Raw genomic sequence first — 16002 nt, 5'->3', positions numbered from 1 at the left:
TGTAGACTACTAGATTAAGCAGTGGTGATACCTTCATATTCACTAAAACCTTGAGTCAAGTTAATATTTTGTAAAGCTTGAGTAGCAGCACCTTTTAATAAATTATCAATGGTTGCAACAATAACAACTCTATCACCGGCACTATTAACAGCAAATCCACCAACATCAATCCAATTTTTACCAGCAATTGATTTAACTAATGGAATATCACCACTGATTTTAACCAATTCTTCAGCAGAATAATAATCTTGATATAAATGTCTAATGTCTCTTGATGTTAAACCTTGAGAAATTGGTACATTAATAGTAAGTGAAATACCTTGGAACCAAGCACCAACATGTGGAACAAAAGAAACTGGTGTACAATGTTTAGAAATTTCACGTTCATGAATATGATCTGTAAGTGAATATGGAATCATGTTATTTTCCAATAATGTAACATCATTTTTTGGACTTGGTTTAGTACCAGCACCAGAATAACCACTAACACCGAAAACAGTTGGGGTACCATTGATAAATTCTCTAAGTGGAGCCAAAGCAACTTGAGAACCAGTGGCATAACAACCTGGGTTGGAAATACGTCTGGATTGGGCAATTTTCTTTCTATCATTCAATTCAGGTAAACCATAAGCCCAAGTTCCAGTAGTATCAAAACGGTAATCAGCAGACAAATCAACAATGGTAGATTTAGAGTTTTTAGCAGAATCAATAGTTTCAACAAATGGTTTGGAAACACCATTTGGTAAGGCCATGATCCAAACATCAACTTCACCGTTTTCTTCTAAGTCTTTAATATCTTCAACTTGTAAATTAGAATATATCACATTGTCTTTGTTGTAACCTGGCAATTTTTGACCTTCAAACTCACGAGAAGAAGCATGGGAAATTTCAAGATATGGATGGTCATCAATCAATTTAACCAAGTTTTGACCAGTGTAACCTCTAGCACCAATCAAAGCAACTTTCTTTTTATCAGTAGTAGTACCTTTAGTTAATGGAAGATTAGTTTTGGAATGTAAACCACGTTTTTGTTGCGGAGAAGTGAAAACACCAGATTCTTTACCAGAAGATAAAGAAGAACCAATTGCGTCAGAATCAAATTGTTTGATCAAATCACCGGCTTCATCGATATTTAAACCGTACCAGAATAAGATTTGACCATTCTTAGCAAAAGAACCGTCAGATTTAGAAAAGTACCATGGTAAGTTATCATCGTTTTCGCTAACAACCCAACATAATTGAGTGTAATCCTTCTTGATAGCATTGAAGATATTGTCAGTAACATTATTCAACCAACCAGTCTTGGAAGACAAGAATTTATCCAATTTAGGAACTTTTTCATCTTGTTTGATAACAATAGCCAAGACTTCCAATGGTTCATCACCATAACTTTTAAATTCAACAGAGTCCAAGAATTTCAAGTATGAAGCAACAGACAATTTACCAGATTTGATTTCTGGATCTCTCAACAAGGCATTTCTTAACAAATCTGGGTTTCCAAATTCTCTCAATGAGTTTCTGTTGATTAATCTGTAACCTCTTCTGATTAAAGTACCAGCACCTGAATCAGTGAACAATTCTTTTTGTAAATCATCAACATCAATAATAGCAACAGAAGAAGATCTTGGCAAGTGTTGTAACAAATCATGGATTTCCTTGATCTTCAATTTAGTACCATATTTAACCCAACTTTCTTTCAACAAGTCGTCATATTCTTCATCCAAGTTAATAACAGAGATGATTTCTCCGGTGTTACCATTAACAATACCACCTTTTTCATTCAAGTAAACGATTTTCAAAGGTTCAAATTGACGAGCCAATTCACCAGCAGCAACATCAGCATTAACATTTAATAATTGACCCAGAGGAGTTTCAGCCAAAGAAGTCAAAATTGGCAAATACCCACTATTAATCGCAGCTTCAATAGGAGATTTGTTAACATTGGTGATTTTACCAACTAATTGATATTTATCTTGATCTAAATATTCAGCCTCGAAAACCCCCGCAGTGATTGGACGAGCATGAACACCAATTTTTTCTAATGCTGTAACCAAACGCAAGTTTTGTTCCAAGAAACATTTACGGACAACTTCCATGGTTTTTGGATTTGTTATTCTAATCCCATCGATATATTCAGGTTCAACGCCTTCATTTTCCAACAATTCGTTGATTTGTGGACCAGTACCGTGTAAAACAATTGGGTATAAACCAACATGGTATAAGAAAGCTAAACAAGAAGCCAATTCATTCAATTGTTGAGTAATAATAGCACCACCAACTTTAATGACAGCAAACTGTTGTTGAGAAACAGAAGTGAAGTACTTCAAGTATTGTTCAACTTCACGTTTGGAACCAATATTGTTTAATAATTGGATAACAGTAGATTTAGTGGAGTAGAAACGAATGTTTCTTGAATAACTTGGATTTGAAACAGCAGTAGTACTTGTAGGATATGAATGTTTAGTGATACTAAAACCAGCAGTTGTGGCTGCACCAACGGCAGATAATCTCTTGAGAAGGTTATTTGCAAGAGCTTTCTTATTGACTTGTCTAATCATGATAATAATACAAATATTCAAGACCACAAATCAAAGACAGAATGGAATAAAGAAAAACGAATAATAACTTAAAGAAAAAAGTGAAAAAAAAAGTAAACGAAAAGTGAAAAAAATTTTTTTTCTTCAAATTTTTATTTGTTGAGATTAGGGGGAAATTAATGTAATTGATTATATCTTATGTATTAAGAAAGGAAAAAAAAAATTTTTCTTTCGTTCAAAAAGAGTAATTTTTTTTTGAGTTAACCGCGATGTGAAATCAGTAACTTACACGTGACACAGGGCGTGTCGGTAGTACAAAATAATGAGTCATATAACATTCGATCAAAGAAAAATTCATTTCAATTATGAAATACACAATCTTGATCAACGACTAAAATATCACCAGATGGAGATCAATCTTGGAATTTAAAGTCACCTTTGGTTAATCTTTCTTGCAACATATACTCTGGTTGAAAACTAGCATATAAAGTATCAGGATCATTAGTAACATAAGCACTATACTCAGCTTCATCATCAGGGATTATTTGTATTGGTTTATCTTTAGATTCAGCAGCATCAGCCAACAATTGAGCATGACAAGTATTTTCCATTAAAGTAAACAAATAAGCTGCTTCATCAATAGTTTTACCCATAGTTAATAAGCCATGATTTTGTAAAATCACTGCTCTTGCATCACCAGCAGCTTCAGCAATTGCTTTACCTTCATCTTTTTCTAAAGCAACACCACCAAAATTTTTATAAACTGCTTGGTTATTATAAAAAATACAGGCATCTTGATTAATCATTTCCAAAGGTTTACCAAATGAACTATAAGCTCTACCATAGATTGAATGTGTATGACAAGCTGCATTTACATCTGGTCTTGCTTTATGCAATGAACTATGAATAGCAAAACCTGCAGCATTTATAGGTGCTTGATTTCCATCAGGTAATATATTACCTGATTCGTCAACATGAACTAAATCTTCAGCTCTAATTAAAGCAAAATGTAAACCTAATGGATTTATCCAAAAAGTATCTTTATCAATTGGATCTCTTACTGAACAATGTCCTGCTTCTCCTTCGGAATATCCTCGTGATGCAAATACTCGAAATGTACATGCAGTATGTTCAAGAATAAATTTACGTTCTTCTTGTTTAGTAGTAAATTTTGGATAACTATATGGATGGGTGCCATCTCCTCCAAGAACTATATGATGACTTCCTCTTTCACCAAATTTATATCCTTTAGAAGAGGTTTTAGTTGTTGTGGATGCTGTTGGTGCCATAATATGGATTATTTATTGAAGTAAAGAAAAAGGAATAAATTTACATATCAATCATATAGTTGCGTATCTATTCACATTTATATAATGTAGACTGAAAACGGGGGAATTCCAAAAAAAAAAAAAAATAATAATTAGCTCAATAGAAAGTGGAGTTGGTTCAAAGATTGGGGGATCGGATATTTCCCAATTGGGACGAACGCGAATTTCATTTATTCCTGAGTTGAATTTGCAACTTTTAGATCAAACCAATCATATTCTTCTTTAATGTCAGTCTACGTTCGTTACTTGGATCAAAAATTGTATATACATATAAAGTGGTCTATAAAAAAAAAGTTCATAAATTAATGTTCATCTTCTTTTCCTAATTCAAAATAAATCCAATTTAAAATAGGATTATATACTTTATAAATAAATGCAAGATAATTTAAAATCTCATTCATTAATTCAATCATTTCAACTTGATAATATTTAAATATACTACAAGCTTGAATTTCATCTCGATCAATCAAAATTGTCTTTACTTTATCAAGTAGCACATTTTTAATTCGATCTTTATTGTTATTATAATATGTTATGAATGGCAAATTGTTGATATATTCGTGATGATTATTCAAGTTTTGGTAAAATAAATGAACATTGGCTAGTTTTTCACCTTGAAAATATTCATACATAACTCCCAAGCAATTAATATCAACAAATTGATGTAATTTTCTATGATATTCTTGAAGATCCGATACATAAACCAGACTGAGTTCGTGAATGGTGATGTCCCCAGATATGATCTCTTCCAAAAGAACATCAGTATAAAATTTGCAGCTGGACGAACTGTAACTGGGAGTGATTACTCGACCAATTGATGTTTTGAGACTCGAAGATATTATTGACTTGCTTTGATTTAAATTTAATTCATGATTCTTAACAACAACGGATTGATAAAATTGAGGGAAAATCAAGCTTGGATTAAATGTATAAATATTAAATTTCAAATTGGAAAAATTTTGACAGTTATTCAATAAAATAAACAAGTTTTCAAATTTACGGAATTGATTGAAACCAGTATTGGTGAATTGGCATTTCTTAATGTACAATTTATATATGAATTTACCTAATTCTCCAATTGATTCATTATAAAACGGAGAATTCAAATCTGAAATGCTTTTCTCTATAAGTTGAAGTAAAATGTTGTTGTAGTTGACAGACCCGCTAACCAACTCGTGTCTTTGTACTAGATGCAGCATGCTTTTCAAAAAGGACAAATCAGATTCATCCGTCACTATAATTTCTTCCTCTCTAATTTCGTAGTAGGATCCAGTAAAATCCAAGAAATAGTTTAGTAAATTTGTATAAGTATCTTTGATAGGAATTGATTTGAAATCAATATTTTGTATCTCATTGATATCAACCTCTTGTTCCCCGATATACCCTTCTGGTAAGTTATAAAAATGACCACTTTTGATCCTAGTGGGAAATTTATAGTCATTATTATTTCTATTTATTTCAAGTTGCAAAAACTTATGAAACCAATACCTTCGCCAATTCATAACGGGAAAAACATTAGGAATATAAAATTTAATATTGTTATAACAAATAAATGTGGGTTTATTCTGGATATATGGTTCCCGTGAAATTCTTGGACTTGCAAAATAAGCATCATTGACATAGGAATTGAATGAGCTAACAAATGACTCAACTTCAGTACTACTATTAAAAGTTTTCAATTCTTCCAATTGATATCGGTTCAATAATAATAATTCTTCATTCAATTTCTTGTGCTGATCTCCCAAATCATTAATCACACTATCGTCATTCAAATGATTCAAAGCTTTGATTTGCTTATTTACAATATTTATTGAATCCATTAGTAAACACTTGAGATTCTTATAATGGTTCCATTTGAAAACCTTGAATACAAAATTGTATTCATGCCAATATTTTAGGAAACTCGATGATACTTGAAAACTGGTAATTTGGACAGTTTTCTTGAACTCATTTATGACGTAATTTCCATACTTATAAACCATCAACCAAATACAATTATTATAAAACATATCCTTTTCATCTTCAGCACTAGTGTTGACATTAAATCCTGGATGATAATTATTGTGACTACTTGTTTTATGGTGATTGTGATGGTGGTGGTGATGGTGATGGCTGCTAGAGGCAGTTTTATGTTTGTCATAATTCATGCAATCATTAAATTCAACAATCATAATAAAGCAATAAAAAAATGATTTGTATTCTTGACCCATTAAATGAGGAACTTGGAGATATTTTAGAATAAAGGCAATTCCTGTTCTTATTTCACTATTACTATTGGAAAATTGTAGAATTTGATTGAATGACATTGCTTGGAAGTTATCAAGAAATTGGGATTTCCTAATTATTTTCAAATACTTGTAATATAGAAATCTGGCAGCCAATTTTTGTACTGGTTTTATCAACTCTTCATTAAAGTCATGTGGTAAACATACATGAGTTGTAGTTTTATCTGCTGTGGTTGTTGTTATTGTTGTTGTGGCTGGTGGTGATGGTTGCAAGGTAAAACTTTTACTACTTGTTTCGCTAATTTGAACTTCTTTATAAAATCTTGCTGCACGTTGTCTCACCATGTTTAAATACTGATTTCTTCTCATATTAGCTTGATCCAATTCGTCATTCAACTTTTTGGATTTGTACTTCTGGGTTAGTTGTCGTTTTCTTTGTAGTTCAATTATTTTCTTCGATATTCTGCTTGATTTCTCCAGTAATTTTAGTCTAATTTTTTGCAACAACTCTTGTTTACGTTGATTAGGCGCTAGTTTATCTCTTGGAGTTGATTTCATCACTGGTGTAAGATTCTTGAGTATATCATTAGGTAGTTGGAAATTTGAATTAAATCCGGCATTACTTCCGGACTCTCCTAATCGGTTTAACTTTTGTCGTTTTTGTACGGAGACATTCGGAGGTGTTGCCGATAACGATCGATAATATGATAATTGTACACCTTGTGACCGGGACTCTGTTAATGTATCACTAGTAACACTTTCAGATACTCTCAAATTGGTAATGTGTGGTTCATTTGTCATCGGGGTATTTCTCTTTATCTCCTCGCAAGGTAGTGGATTTGACGATGACGATGAAGATGAAGACGACACAGCTGTTGCATGTTGTTCATTCTGTGGAACAAACGTTGTAGAGGGATTTTGACATGATGGTGGTGGTGATGGTGGTGGTGTGGATTGACTATCATTTGTATCATTATTCATATTTCTATTATGACTTGTAGCCATTTTAGTTTTCCTGCCCTGATTGGGTTCGTTTGAGACTTGTCTTTGTGTTGTCATAGTTATCACCAACCAAAAAAAAAAATATAGATAACCAAAAAAAAAAGAAAGTAATAAAAAAAAAAAAGAATTAATAATAATCGAAATATGACTATCAAAAAAAAGAGAAATGAAACCTGGGGATAGTCAAGGGAGAGAACAAAGGGAAAGGAAAGAAATTGATAGGGGGGGATCTTAATTGAGGTAATTTTATGTTTTTGTGGATATAACCGGTTAGAAAGTTTTCCTTTTTCTTTTTTTATTCTTTTATTTGATTTCTTATTTTAAGCGTGGTTAAGGTTGTGATGGTAAGGTGAAATGAGACGATAACTAAGCACCTGATACAACAAAGTATGATGTAGTTATAGCAGAATGCACAGTTAACCTAGCTACTGATAGATGGGAGATGTGCTTTTTGTGGAGAATTTCGTTTTCGGCATATTTTGGAAATAATGCGGGTTGCTACAAGTTTAGGCGATTGTGGAAACCCAACTAAGTTTCATATTTACACTATGATAGAGCCAGCTCCTTAAATTTCTATTCCTCATTGCTAAAGTTAAAAGCAATGACATAATGGGAAACGACAAGCAATATCCATCCAACCAGTTTAATATTACAACAAAGGGAAATTATTACATAACCATTCTCCCTCTTTCCTCCCTCCTCTATATCTATTTTTGGTTTAATGTTTGTTATGCTGGTTAAAGTGAGCTTATTATTAATAGAGTTTCTATTGTCAGCAATTACAAGATAAAACATCATACTACCTCGATATTCATTTTTTGCACTTTTCTAACAAGAGAGTATCATAAGTTAGTTTCTGTAAGCAACTTATTTGTGATATATAGGAGAGGAGGCGGTGTGTGTGTATTTGAGAAAGCAATCACTTTATCTCTAGAATTTTAACATTAGGAAACGGTTGATGCACGACCAATAGCTAGTCACCTATGATTGGCTCAACAAGCATTATGGTATCGTGCGATTCCCGTTGTTAATCATTGGTAATTAGGTATATCGATAAAACAAATCTAAACACTTGATTACATGTAACTATCGTCCCGAAAAATCAATTTAAACATTCAATTGATTCATTAAATGTATTAAAAAATAAGTCTATAAAATCTCTAATAATAATAATAATAATAATAGTAATATATTACAAGCATGGTTACTTCTTCCTTGACCAAAATTTTAAGGAAGATGAACTTGAAGTTGTAGCTGTTGCTTCTTTGCCAATTTTTAATTGACCCAAGAATGATGTTGTGGATGAAACAGATGATGAGTTGGATGACACCTCTGCACTGGTTTGGTTGCTGTTGAGTGCACTTTTTGTGCCATTGGAAACTGTGGTTATATTCCTAGGCTTTGATCTCGGTATATTGGATGGTACAACGGGATTGTTTCGGAGTTCAGTAGGGGAAAATGTCGGTGAGAATGGTGGTGAAATAGGAGATAAATTTGGTGAATCTTGAGGAGTACGTAATTCTTCTCTTAGTTGCTTTCTTACATATGAGCCGAATTCTGTACAATTTTCCATTAAAAGTTGCATAACTTGCTTTCTTGCTTTTGCAAAAACCATAGGACTCTTATCTTCAGAGGCAATAATCTCTTGAGAAATCTGGTGGGATATATTTAAGTCGCTTAAACTGTTGACCAATTTGTGATAGTAAAGCTGGCTTGCTTCATGAATTTGTTCTAACCAATGTTGGTATTTGAGTAAATTTACTAGAAAATCCAAGTTTTCTGTGATGTGGGTTTTTGAAACATAATCGGTGAATGCTTGAGTCATTTTGATTCTATTTGGGTCTTGTAATTTCCCTATTGAATGTAAAAAACAGTCATATACTAATTCTTCGACGGGAGGGACAGGTGATGATGATCTTGACGGTGTGGCTGTTCGAGATTGTGGTTGTGATTGTATTGTTTGGTCTAGTGATGAATAGTTTGGATGTCGTGATTTGGCATAGTATGTTTTTGGAGATACTATGTATGGTGGAGGTGAAGCTGTTGTCATTATTGGTGAATTACCTGAATCAAGTTGATTGTTTGTCATAATAAAATAATAAACAAAATAAAAATAGATGAATAGGATCAAGAATATATATATATAAATAATTGAAAAAAAAAAACAACAAAGAATCAAGGGAATAAAAATGAAATAATATATAAATTATAAATTTTTTTTTTCTTTCAATTTTTGTTTTTTTAGTTTAAAGTATTTGCAGTTTTTATCAACATTGGTTTCTTTTTTTTTTCTTTCTTTTTTTTTTTTCTTTCTTTCTTCTTTCCTGTTTAACGTAACCGTTTATTTTGCCACTGTACACGACGTTGTTGGGTGGGAACGGGTTTTTGTGTAACTAGATTAAAGTGGTCATTCTTTTTTTAGTTTTTGTATATTTCACTAAGTTACTCCTGTTTTTGGTTTGTGAACTACCACACCTATAAATTTTTAGTATATGTGTGTGTGAGTTTGTGTGCAGTACGGAGATAACACCAACGTAGAATCAATCAAGAATTCCGAATTTATAGTATCAAGGGCAATAAATGTATATTGTATTGGGTGATAAATCGCATAGAAAATGGGGGGAAAAGGGGGGAAAGAAGAAATGAAACAAACAACAAGACGAATAAAAAGAAGGGCAGGCACATGGAAAGCAAAAAAAAACAGAAATAAAATAAAGTCACTTTTTTGATTTATTGTACCACATTTCGTATGAACCCACAGCAATTTTTTTCATATATTTTTAAGCCTTTCGACAGAGGAATTGCGTGCTTTTTTTTTCCTGTCTCTCTTTCTCAATGATAGGGGACTGGACTTGAGGGTAATCGGCCGTAATTGTCCGCCACGGTGGGGGACACCGTAACTTTATTCTTATATGTAAATATAGCGTGGTTTTTTTTTATTTTTTGTTGTTTTACTTGATGGTTGTTTGTTATTGCTTGTTGTTGTTAATTAAGATCTCTAAGGTCTAAATCTCCTTGAAGAAAATTAGACAGGCTTAGTATATGACGCAATCGGTTGAAGGAGATAACCACCACAGTTTAGTGTCTGTTGTCCCGTTCAACAAGGGTAGCTGTCAGTGGTTAATTTTTGTTACCTTTTATTTATGACTAATTTATGGAGATCAATTTCTTCTGATTGCTAGCTTTTCTTCATCATCGAGAAGGACAAGTAAAAACAAAATAAAAAAAAAAATTTTCGATGAAGTTATAGCCAGTGCAATCTGCATTAATTTCGTTTTAGACTACAGTTAATATTCCACAAGAATCTTCTATAATATTTTTTAAAAAAAACTATTATGCATGGAAGAAGTAGAAGAAGATGATGTAGTAGAAGGTGTCGGATATAATTGACCAACATTTCACTTTTTTTTTTCTACATTAGGAGCGAAAGGAAAACAAACAATTTTCTTTTTAGTCCCTACTAAATTCTTCATGCAAGTCCGTAACCACAGGTTTGTTATTAAGGAAATTGGTACACACACCAGGAATGGAACTTTGTTTTTTTTGTTGTTGTTGAAAATTTGACCATTTTGCAATTGAGATGAAGAATGTTATTCAGATATTAGATCGGCTAGTTATATTTACCACTTCGAGGGTTTGCGCTTAATTTAACCTTCTGTTTATTTCTTTTTTTTTTTATTCACCTTACATTATGTGGTTTTACAACCTTTTATTTGAACATTCGATCGGAAAAAGTGGAAACTAACTTCCTCCACCTTTAAATTTTTTTATGTTGATTTGCATCAAGAATGTTTCACTGGGCAATATAAATTAAAGTTTATGAGCCTCTTGAACAAAACGTTTCATTACGCATAAACTAATAGCATATTAATCATCTTACTATTGTCATCAATTTGCGTTCCTACCTGAGGAAAACGTTTTCTTTTTGTTTTTTTTTTTTTTTCACTGATTCGACTAACATCTACGGATTATGGCTCAATGCTATTTCTAGATTTACCAGCCATAAGGCGGTTATGAGGGGAATATAATTTATTACCTTATATTATTATTTTTTTCTTTTGCTTCCTTACATTTCCGAATAGCGTGTTTCAAATATTATAACGATAATATCTCACGTTGTCGTAGTTGTTCAAACCTGAAGATTAATTTCAGGAACTGTATTTTAACTGTTTCATCTTGAATATATCGTTTTGAATTTCATCACAAATCTAGATTCAGAACTGCATCACCAACTCGATCTCATCTACAACATTGTGGTTTAAACACTTGCATACCCACGGCAGATAGATCGGTTAACCCTTTGAAACTGCCTACTTTGAAACGGTGTCTCTAATTCACTCACCGATTATGTGCTTTAATTTCGTTTTGAATGTTTATCTTCAAATCCAGCCTTACCTTAATATGTGTACAAAATCAAATCCCATCTCAAGGGAACAAAAAATAAAATTATAGAGCGAAAAACAAAAAAAAAAAAAATTCTAAAACCTCATCGCTTATCAATATCATTTCTTAATATCTACTTATATTACACACCATGCCATTAGCACATAATCTTAGTAAAGTTACGAAAAATGTATCTAAATCAACAGGTGCCATCCATGTTAAAGGACGTAAATTCAAGCAATTAAATCGTGCAACATTAAGGGAGAAAAAAATTCAACTGAAAAAATTAGAATCTTTAGAAAGAAAATCAAATGAATTAAGTATTGTATTTTTCATTCAAAATATTCTTAAAGATGATTCCACCAAAGAAGAATATTCAATTGATGAAATGAAAACCATTATTGAAGATTTTATTAATCAAAATAACGAAGAATTAGAAAAATTAAAATCTGAAAGAAGAAAAGGTAGACCTCCAACAAATAGACAAAATTTATTAGAAGAAAAATTAAAACATGATTTAGATGTTTATAAAACTGGGTTTAAAATTCCTGATATAAGTGATAAATTAACTGTTGAAAGAGTAAGAGATTGGAATGGAACTACTGGTGCTACTACAGTTATGAAATTTATACGAATTTCCAAAGATATGACAGAATTCCCAACCCAAGAAGTTGAAATGAAGTAATACATGTCCACTACATAATAGATAACCAAACTAAATAAACGATATTTTATTGACTATTTATTCGGTATTAATAATACTTTCATTTTCCAGTTTATTGACTTCATGATAGCGAATAATGAGTTCATCCAACGCAACTAAATTGTCACCAAAATAGCGGGAAGCTTCAACAATATTTGAACACACCTGATCGTAGTCTGAACTCAATTCCTTGATTGACAGAACCAACTCAGATGCACTATTAAACGACTCAAACAGTTCACCTAGCTCGTCTCTAATTTGTTGCAACACAGGTGCATCCTCAAATGCAGCGGTATCAGTAGGAACACTTGGATAGTTCCAGAACCTGTTATACTCTCTCTCCAATGCAGGGTCACTGAAAATTTTCTCTGTTAATTCTGGAGTTCGAACAAGTAGATCAAAAAATGTCAAATCACACTGTTTGGAGCTAGGGTTTGGTCCCATGGTAATTTGGTTTTTGGTATCTTCCCAGCTTCTGTTAGTAGTCAACATAAAGTTCAAGACAAAATTGGTGAATTTATCCTCACAGATTTGATAGTTGGAACAAGAATCATTCATATTTATGCATTTTGTGACATTCTTTGAATCAACAATTTCTGAAAGTGTTAACTGTTTCAAAAATTCTTTAGAAGCTTTCGCAGCAAAATTGTTTGCTTTTGATAACTTGAACAATAATGGTGCAAGTTCATAATAGCTAGCTAATCGCGGAACCAAATCCATTTCAAGTAAAAATTCGTATAAGAATCTCAGATTTTTGAGCGAAATTCTGTTATCCCAGTACGAGTTTTCTTTATAATCACTGTAGTTGGACTTAAATATCTCAGCATAAGCCGAATAGTGATGATCTTTTAAGATTATCCTAATATCTCTCAAAGTGATATCGTGGGAACTTTTGATCGTATCCTTTATAAAAGCAAAACGAGCAAATGTTATCAACTTCGTGAAAACTTCGCCATCAACTTCAATATCAGTAGACATAAACTTATGCAATTTTCTCATCCTCTTTTCAAGCCTCTTATAAAACTTCTTTCTTGAATGAAAATTTTTTAAGTTATAGTCCTTGTCTAACCATTTCAATTCTTCCAAAAACAAATGAAACCCGTTTTCAAAAAATATCAATAATGTATCACAATAACTCATTTTTGGAATTAATTTTTTAGACATCCCTTTTAAAAGTTTAGGGTTCTTTTCAAGAATATCATTCAAGGCACCAAGTGGTTCACACCAAGCATGTATCTCACTTTCATCTGATTCCTCAATATCCAAAATATCCTCAAATTCATAGAATTCTCCGAATTCCTCAAATTCTGGTGGTTGAATTCCATATTGATCGAATCCCATCTGAAATTCTTCTACACTTAAACTTCCTAAGTCAAATTTCCTCTTGTTCTTCTTTTTATTCTTCTTTTATTTTATTTTTTTTTTTTATTCTTCGTCTTCAGACATGCTAGGTCTTCTTCAAAAGCTTTCAACAGTCCATTGTACTTAAAAACAAATTTCAGCATTGACAACATATCCCTTTGGGTTTTTGTCAAAGTAGATACACCAGTTGTTGGATGCTTAGGAAATGTTACAAACAAGATGAGTTTGTCAATGAAGTCCTTATCAATTATTTCTCTTGGTATTTTGACATGATAATGTAATGATCTATGTGGTAGAATTGCAAGTAAATCTTTATTAACTTTTGTCTTTCCGGGATTTATCAGACCAGTCTCTTTTTCATTTTTCATTGCTTCCTGGTCGATGCTGGAATTGTCTTCAGTACAAGTTGTCATTGACCTTATTAGAAACAGTCCATATCAATTAAAATTACTCTGAATTTCACCAATATAATATGTTGGATGACTCCATATTTGAAACTTAAATGGTTTACTAGATCCTCGAAATATATTCCTCAAAAGCATTCTCCTAAATTGAACTTGTTTTACACTTACAGTCAATGTGTCTTCCACTGGACTAAATTTACAAATAAATAAAGAACTTATACAAACCTAGGGATTTCATGCCAAATTAAATACCCTTTCACTTTTACATGAAGTTTGTTACTTATAACAAGTTTGAAACAATGCCAAAGAGAAAAACAAAACAGTATCATAACTATATATGATATCGTGATTATGTTCCTGTTTTGCAATTTTATACTCAACTGATTTTAACATGAACAGTGCTTTAACTAATTCTTAGAACTATAAACAATCTAGGTTATGAAATAGTAACCACTGTTTGTATATGATTCAAGTAGTACCTTACAAAGGTTGAAATTTTAAATATTTCCCAAAATATTGCGACCTAAACATATTATTATTAAAGTCACGTGACGCGTTTTAACTTTTCAAATGCACAGAGGAATTAACCTCTTAGCGTTGTATCTATGTCTATTGGCGAATGATAAGTGACAAGGAAAGAGCATGGGATTGTAGCTTCAAAACTATTACTAATTTAATAACAATTTTGTAATATTTCCAGATTAAAAGTGTGCAAAAAAAAACAGTAAAAAATATTCAAGACATATTAGATACATTAACAACCTTAAAATCCAACAGCTCTGTACCTTCTTGTTGTATCCAAAGCCCTACATTAACTCCCAGCAATGATCTGACTATTGATGTTCCTTGAACTGGAACAATTTCCATTAAAGTCGTGTGCGCCGTGTCCAAAAATCCGAAAACTTAGCGAAGTAGGAGAAAAAAAATTTTTTTTTTTTCTTTCTTAACAAAGACAATACAATACAAAAAAAAAAGTTTAGTTTTGAAATATAAATCCTAAACCATATACAACCAGACCCATAATCAACTAGTATTAAACAATGGCTAAATACACTGAAGAACAATTGATTGAATTGAAATCAGAAGCATATATTCCAAACCCACCAATTTTGGAAGCTTTCAATAAATTAATTGATGAAGTTAAAGAATCTATTGAACAACATCATCAACATCAAAAGAAATGGAATAATGGTGATACTTATATAGATGAACATGGACATGAAAGATCATATCATCATATGAATAGAAGAAGACAATCTAAAGGTTCTGTTGGTTCAGCTAGACCAAATTTAAGAAAAAAATCAGAAGCTTTTGTTGATGAAGATGGTTGGGCAACTTTAGCTAAACCAAAGAAAACTTCTTTTGCTGAAGGTGAAGGTATAGAAGAAAGAAATAAATTTAGAGAAAATTCAAATAATGGTGGTACTGTTAGAGCTAGACCAAATAATAAAAATTTGGGTAGTTCTAAAGCTGTTGATCCAAGAGAAATTATTTCAGATAAACAAACTAAAGCTTTTAATGCTTTTGCTGCTTTGGATGATGACGAAGAAGATGATGATGAATAAGTCTTTTCTTGATATTCATTTTTAAAAATTAAACAACATAATTCTTGAATATAGGAAAGAATGACATTGATTTGTCTGTATGATTGTATATCTTTTTGATTTTTTTTTTTTCTTTTCTATTTTTGTCTTGTTTAAAGAAGTGTATTATTTTAATATGTTTTGGTTCTTTAATTACAAATTGGTTTTGATATTGTATTCCTTTTTGTTTTAATCACAACATATATTTAATAAATATCAACTACTACTCTACATAGAATGAATTATAATTCTCTGAAAATAAAAAAAAATGGAGAAAACAAACCAAGTTAATCAAATATAACCTTACACGACGAATGCAGCATCATCTTCACTTTCCAAACCATGCAAGATAGAATCAACATCAGTAGTGGTCATATTTCTGTTTAGAATGGATCCAGCAGTAGTAGAAGCATTATCATTATGTGTACTATTTCCATTTAAGCCACCAAAACTTGGTTTTGCTAACCTTATACCT

The 16002-nt window shown here is 31.7% G+C and overlaps 8 protein-coding genes across 8 annotated transcripts; 2 read left to right on the top strand and 6 right to left on the bottom strand. All coding sequences in view use genetic code 12, as the record gives it.

Annotated features, from left to right (window-relative positions):
- Positions 1-14: 14 nt before the first annotated feature.
- ARG5,6 (bifunctional acetylglutamate kinase/N-acetyl-gamma-glutamyl-phosphate reductase) lies at positions 15-2558 on the bottom strand (the record flags this gene model as incomplete). The annotated part of the gene is made up of 1 exon (XM_002549089.1): positions 15-2558. The coding sequence occupies one exon, from the start codon at positions 2556-2558 to the stop codon at positions 15-17; it is 2544 nt and encodes an 847-aa protein (XP_002549135.1).
- Positions 2559-2950: 392 nt separating this feature from the next.
- CTRG_03431 (uncharacterized protein) lies at positions 2951-3826 on the bottom strand (the record flags this gene model as incomplete). The annotated part of the gene is made up of 1 exon (XM_002549088.1): positions 2951-3826. The coding sequence occupies one exon, from the start codon at positions 3824-3826 to the stop codon at positions 2951-2953; it is 876 nt and encodes a 291-aa protein (XP_002549134.1).
- A 341-nt stretch (positions 3827-4167) lies between these two features.
- On the bottom strand, positions 4168-7149 carry CTRG_03430 (uncharacterized protein; the record flags this gene model as incomplete). The annotated part of the gene is made up of 1 exon (XM_002549087.1): positions 4168-7149. One exon carries the CDS (start codon positions 7147-7149, stop codon positions 4168-4170), a length of 2982 nt encoding a protein of 993 aa, XP_002549133.1.
- A 1147-nt stretch (positions 7150-8296) lies between these two features.
- On the bottom strand, positions 8297-9181 carry CTRG_03429 (uncharacterized protein; the record flags this gene model as incomplete). The annotated part of the gene is made up of 1 exon (XM_002549086.1): positions 8297-9181. The coding sequence occupies one exon, from the start codon at positions 9179-9181 to the stop codon at positions 8297-8299; it is 885 nt and encodes a 294-aa protein (XP_002549132.1).
- Positions 9182-11626: 2445 nt separating this feature from the next.
- On the top strand, positions 11627-12160 carry CTRG_03428 (uncharacterized protein; the record flags this gene model as incomplete). Its single annotated transcript, XM_002549085.1, has 1 exon — positions 11627-12160. One exon carries the CDS (start codon positions 11627-11629, stop codon positions 12158-12160), a length of 534 nt encoding a protein of 177 aa, XP_002549131.1.
- A 57-nt stretch (positions 12161-12217) lies between these two features.
- Positions 12218-13519, bottom strand: CTRG_03427 (uncharacterized protein; the record flags this gene model as incomplete). Its single annotated transcript, XM_002549084.1, has 1 exon — positions 12218-13519. One exon carries the CDS (start codon positions 13517-13519, stop codon positions 12218-12220), a length of 1302 nt encoding a protein of 433 aa, XP_002549130.1.
- A 71-nt stretch (positions 13520-13590) lies between these two features.
- Positions 13591-13953, bottom strand: CTRG_03426 (uncharacterized protein; the record flags this gene model as incomplete). Its single annotated transcript, XM_002549083.1, has 1 exon — positions 13591-13953. One exon carries the CDS (start codon positions 13951-13953, stop codon positions 13591-13593), a length of 363 nt encoding a protein of 120 aa, XP_002549129.1.
- A 1031-nt stretch (positions 13954-14984) lies between these two features.
- CTRG_03425 (uncharacterized protein) lies at positions 14985-15509 on the top strand (the record flags this gene model as incomplete). The annotated part of the gene is made up of 1 exon (XM_002549082.1): positions 14985-15509. One exon carries the CDS (start codon positions 14985-14987, stop codon positions 15507-15509), a length of 525 nt encoding a protein of 174 aa, XP_002549128.1.
- Positions 15510-16002: the final 493 nt, after the last annotated feature.

This window comes from Candida tropicalis (assembly GCF_000006335.3).
Source record: "Candida tropicalis MYA-3404 genomic scaffold supercont3.4, whole genome shotgun sequence".
Lineage (NCBI taxonomy): Eukaryota > Fungi > Ascomycota > Pichiomycetes > Serinales > Debaryomycetaceae > Candida > Candida tropicalis.
Note: the sequence above shows the minus strand (reverse complement) of the source record. Positions and strands in the feature narration are given on the sequence as shown.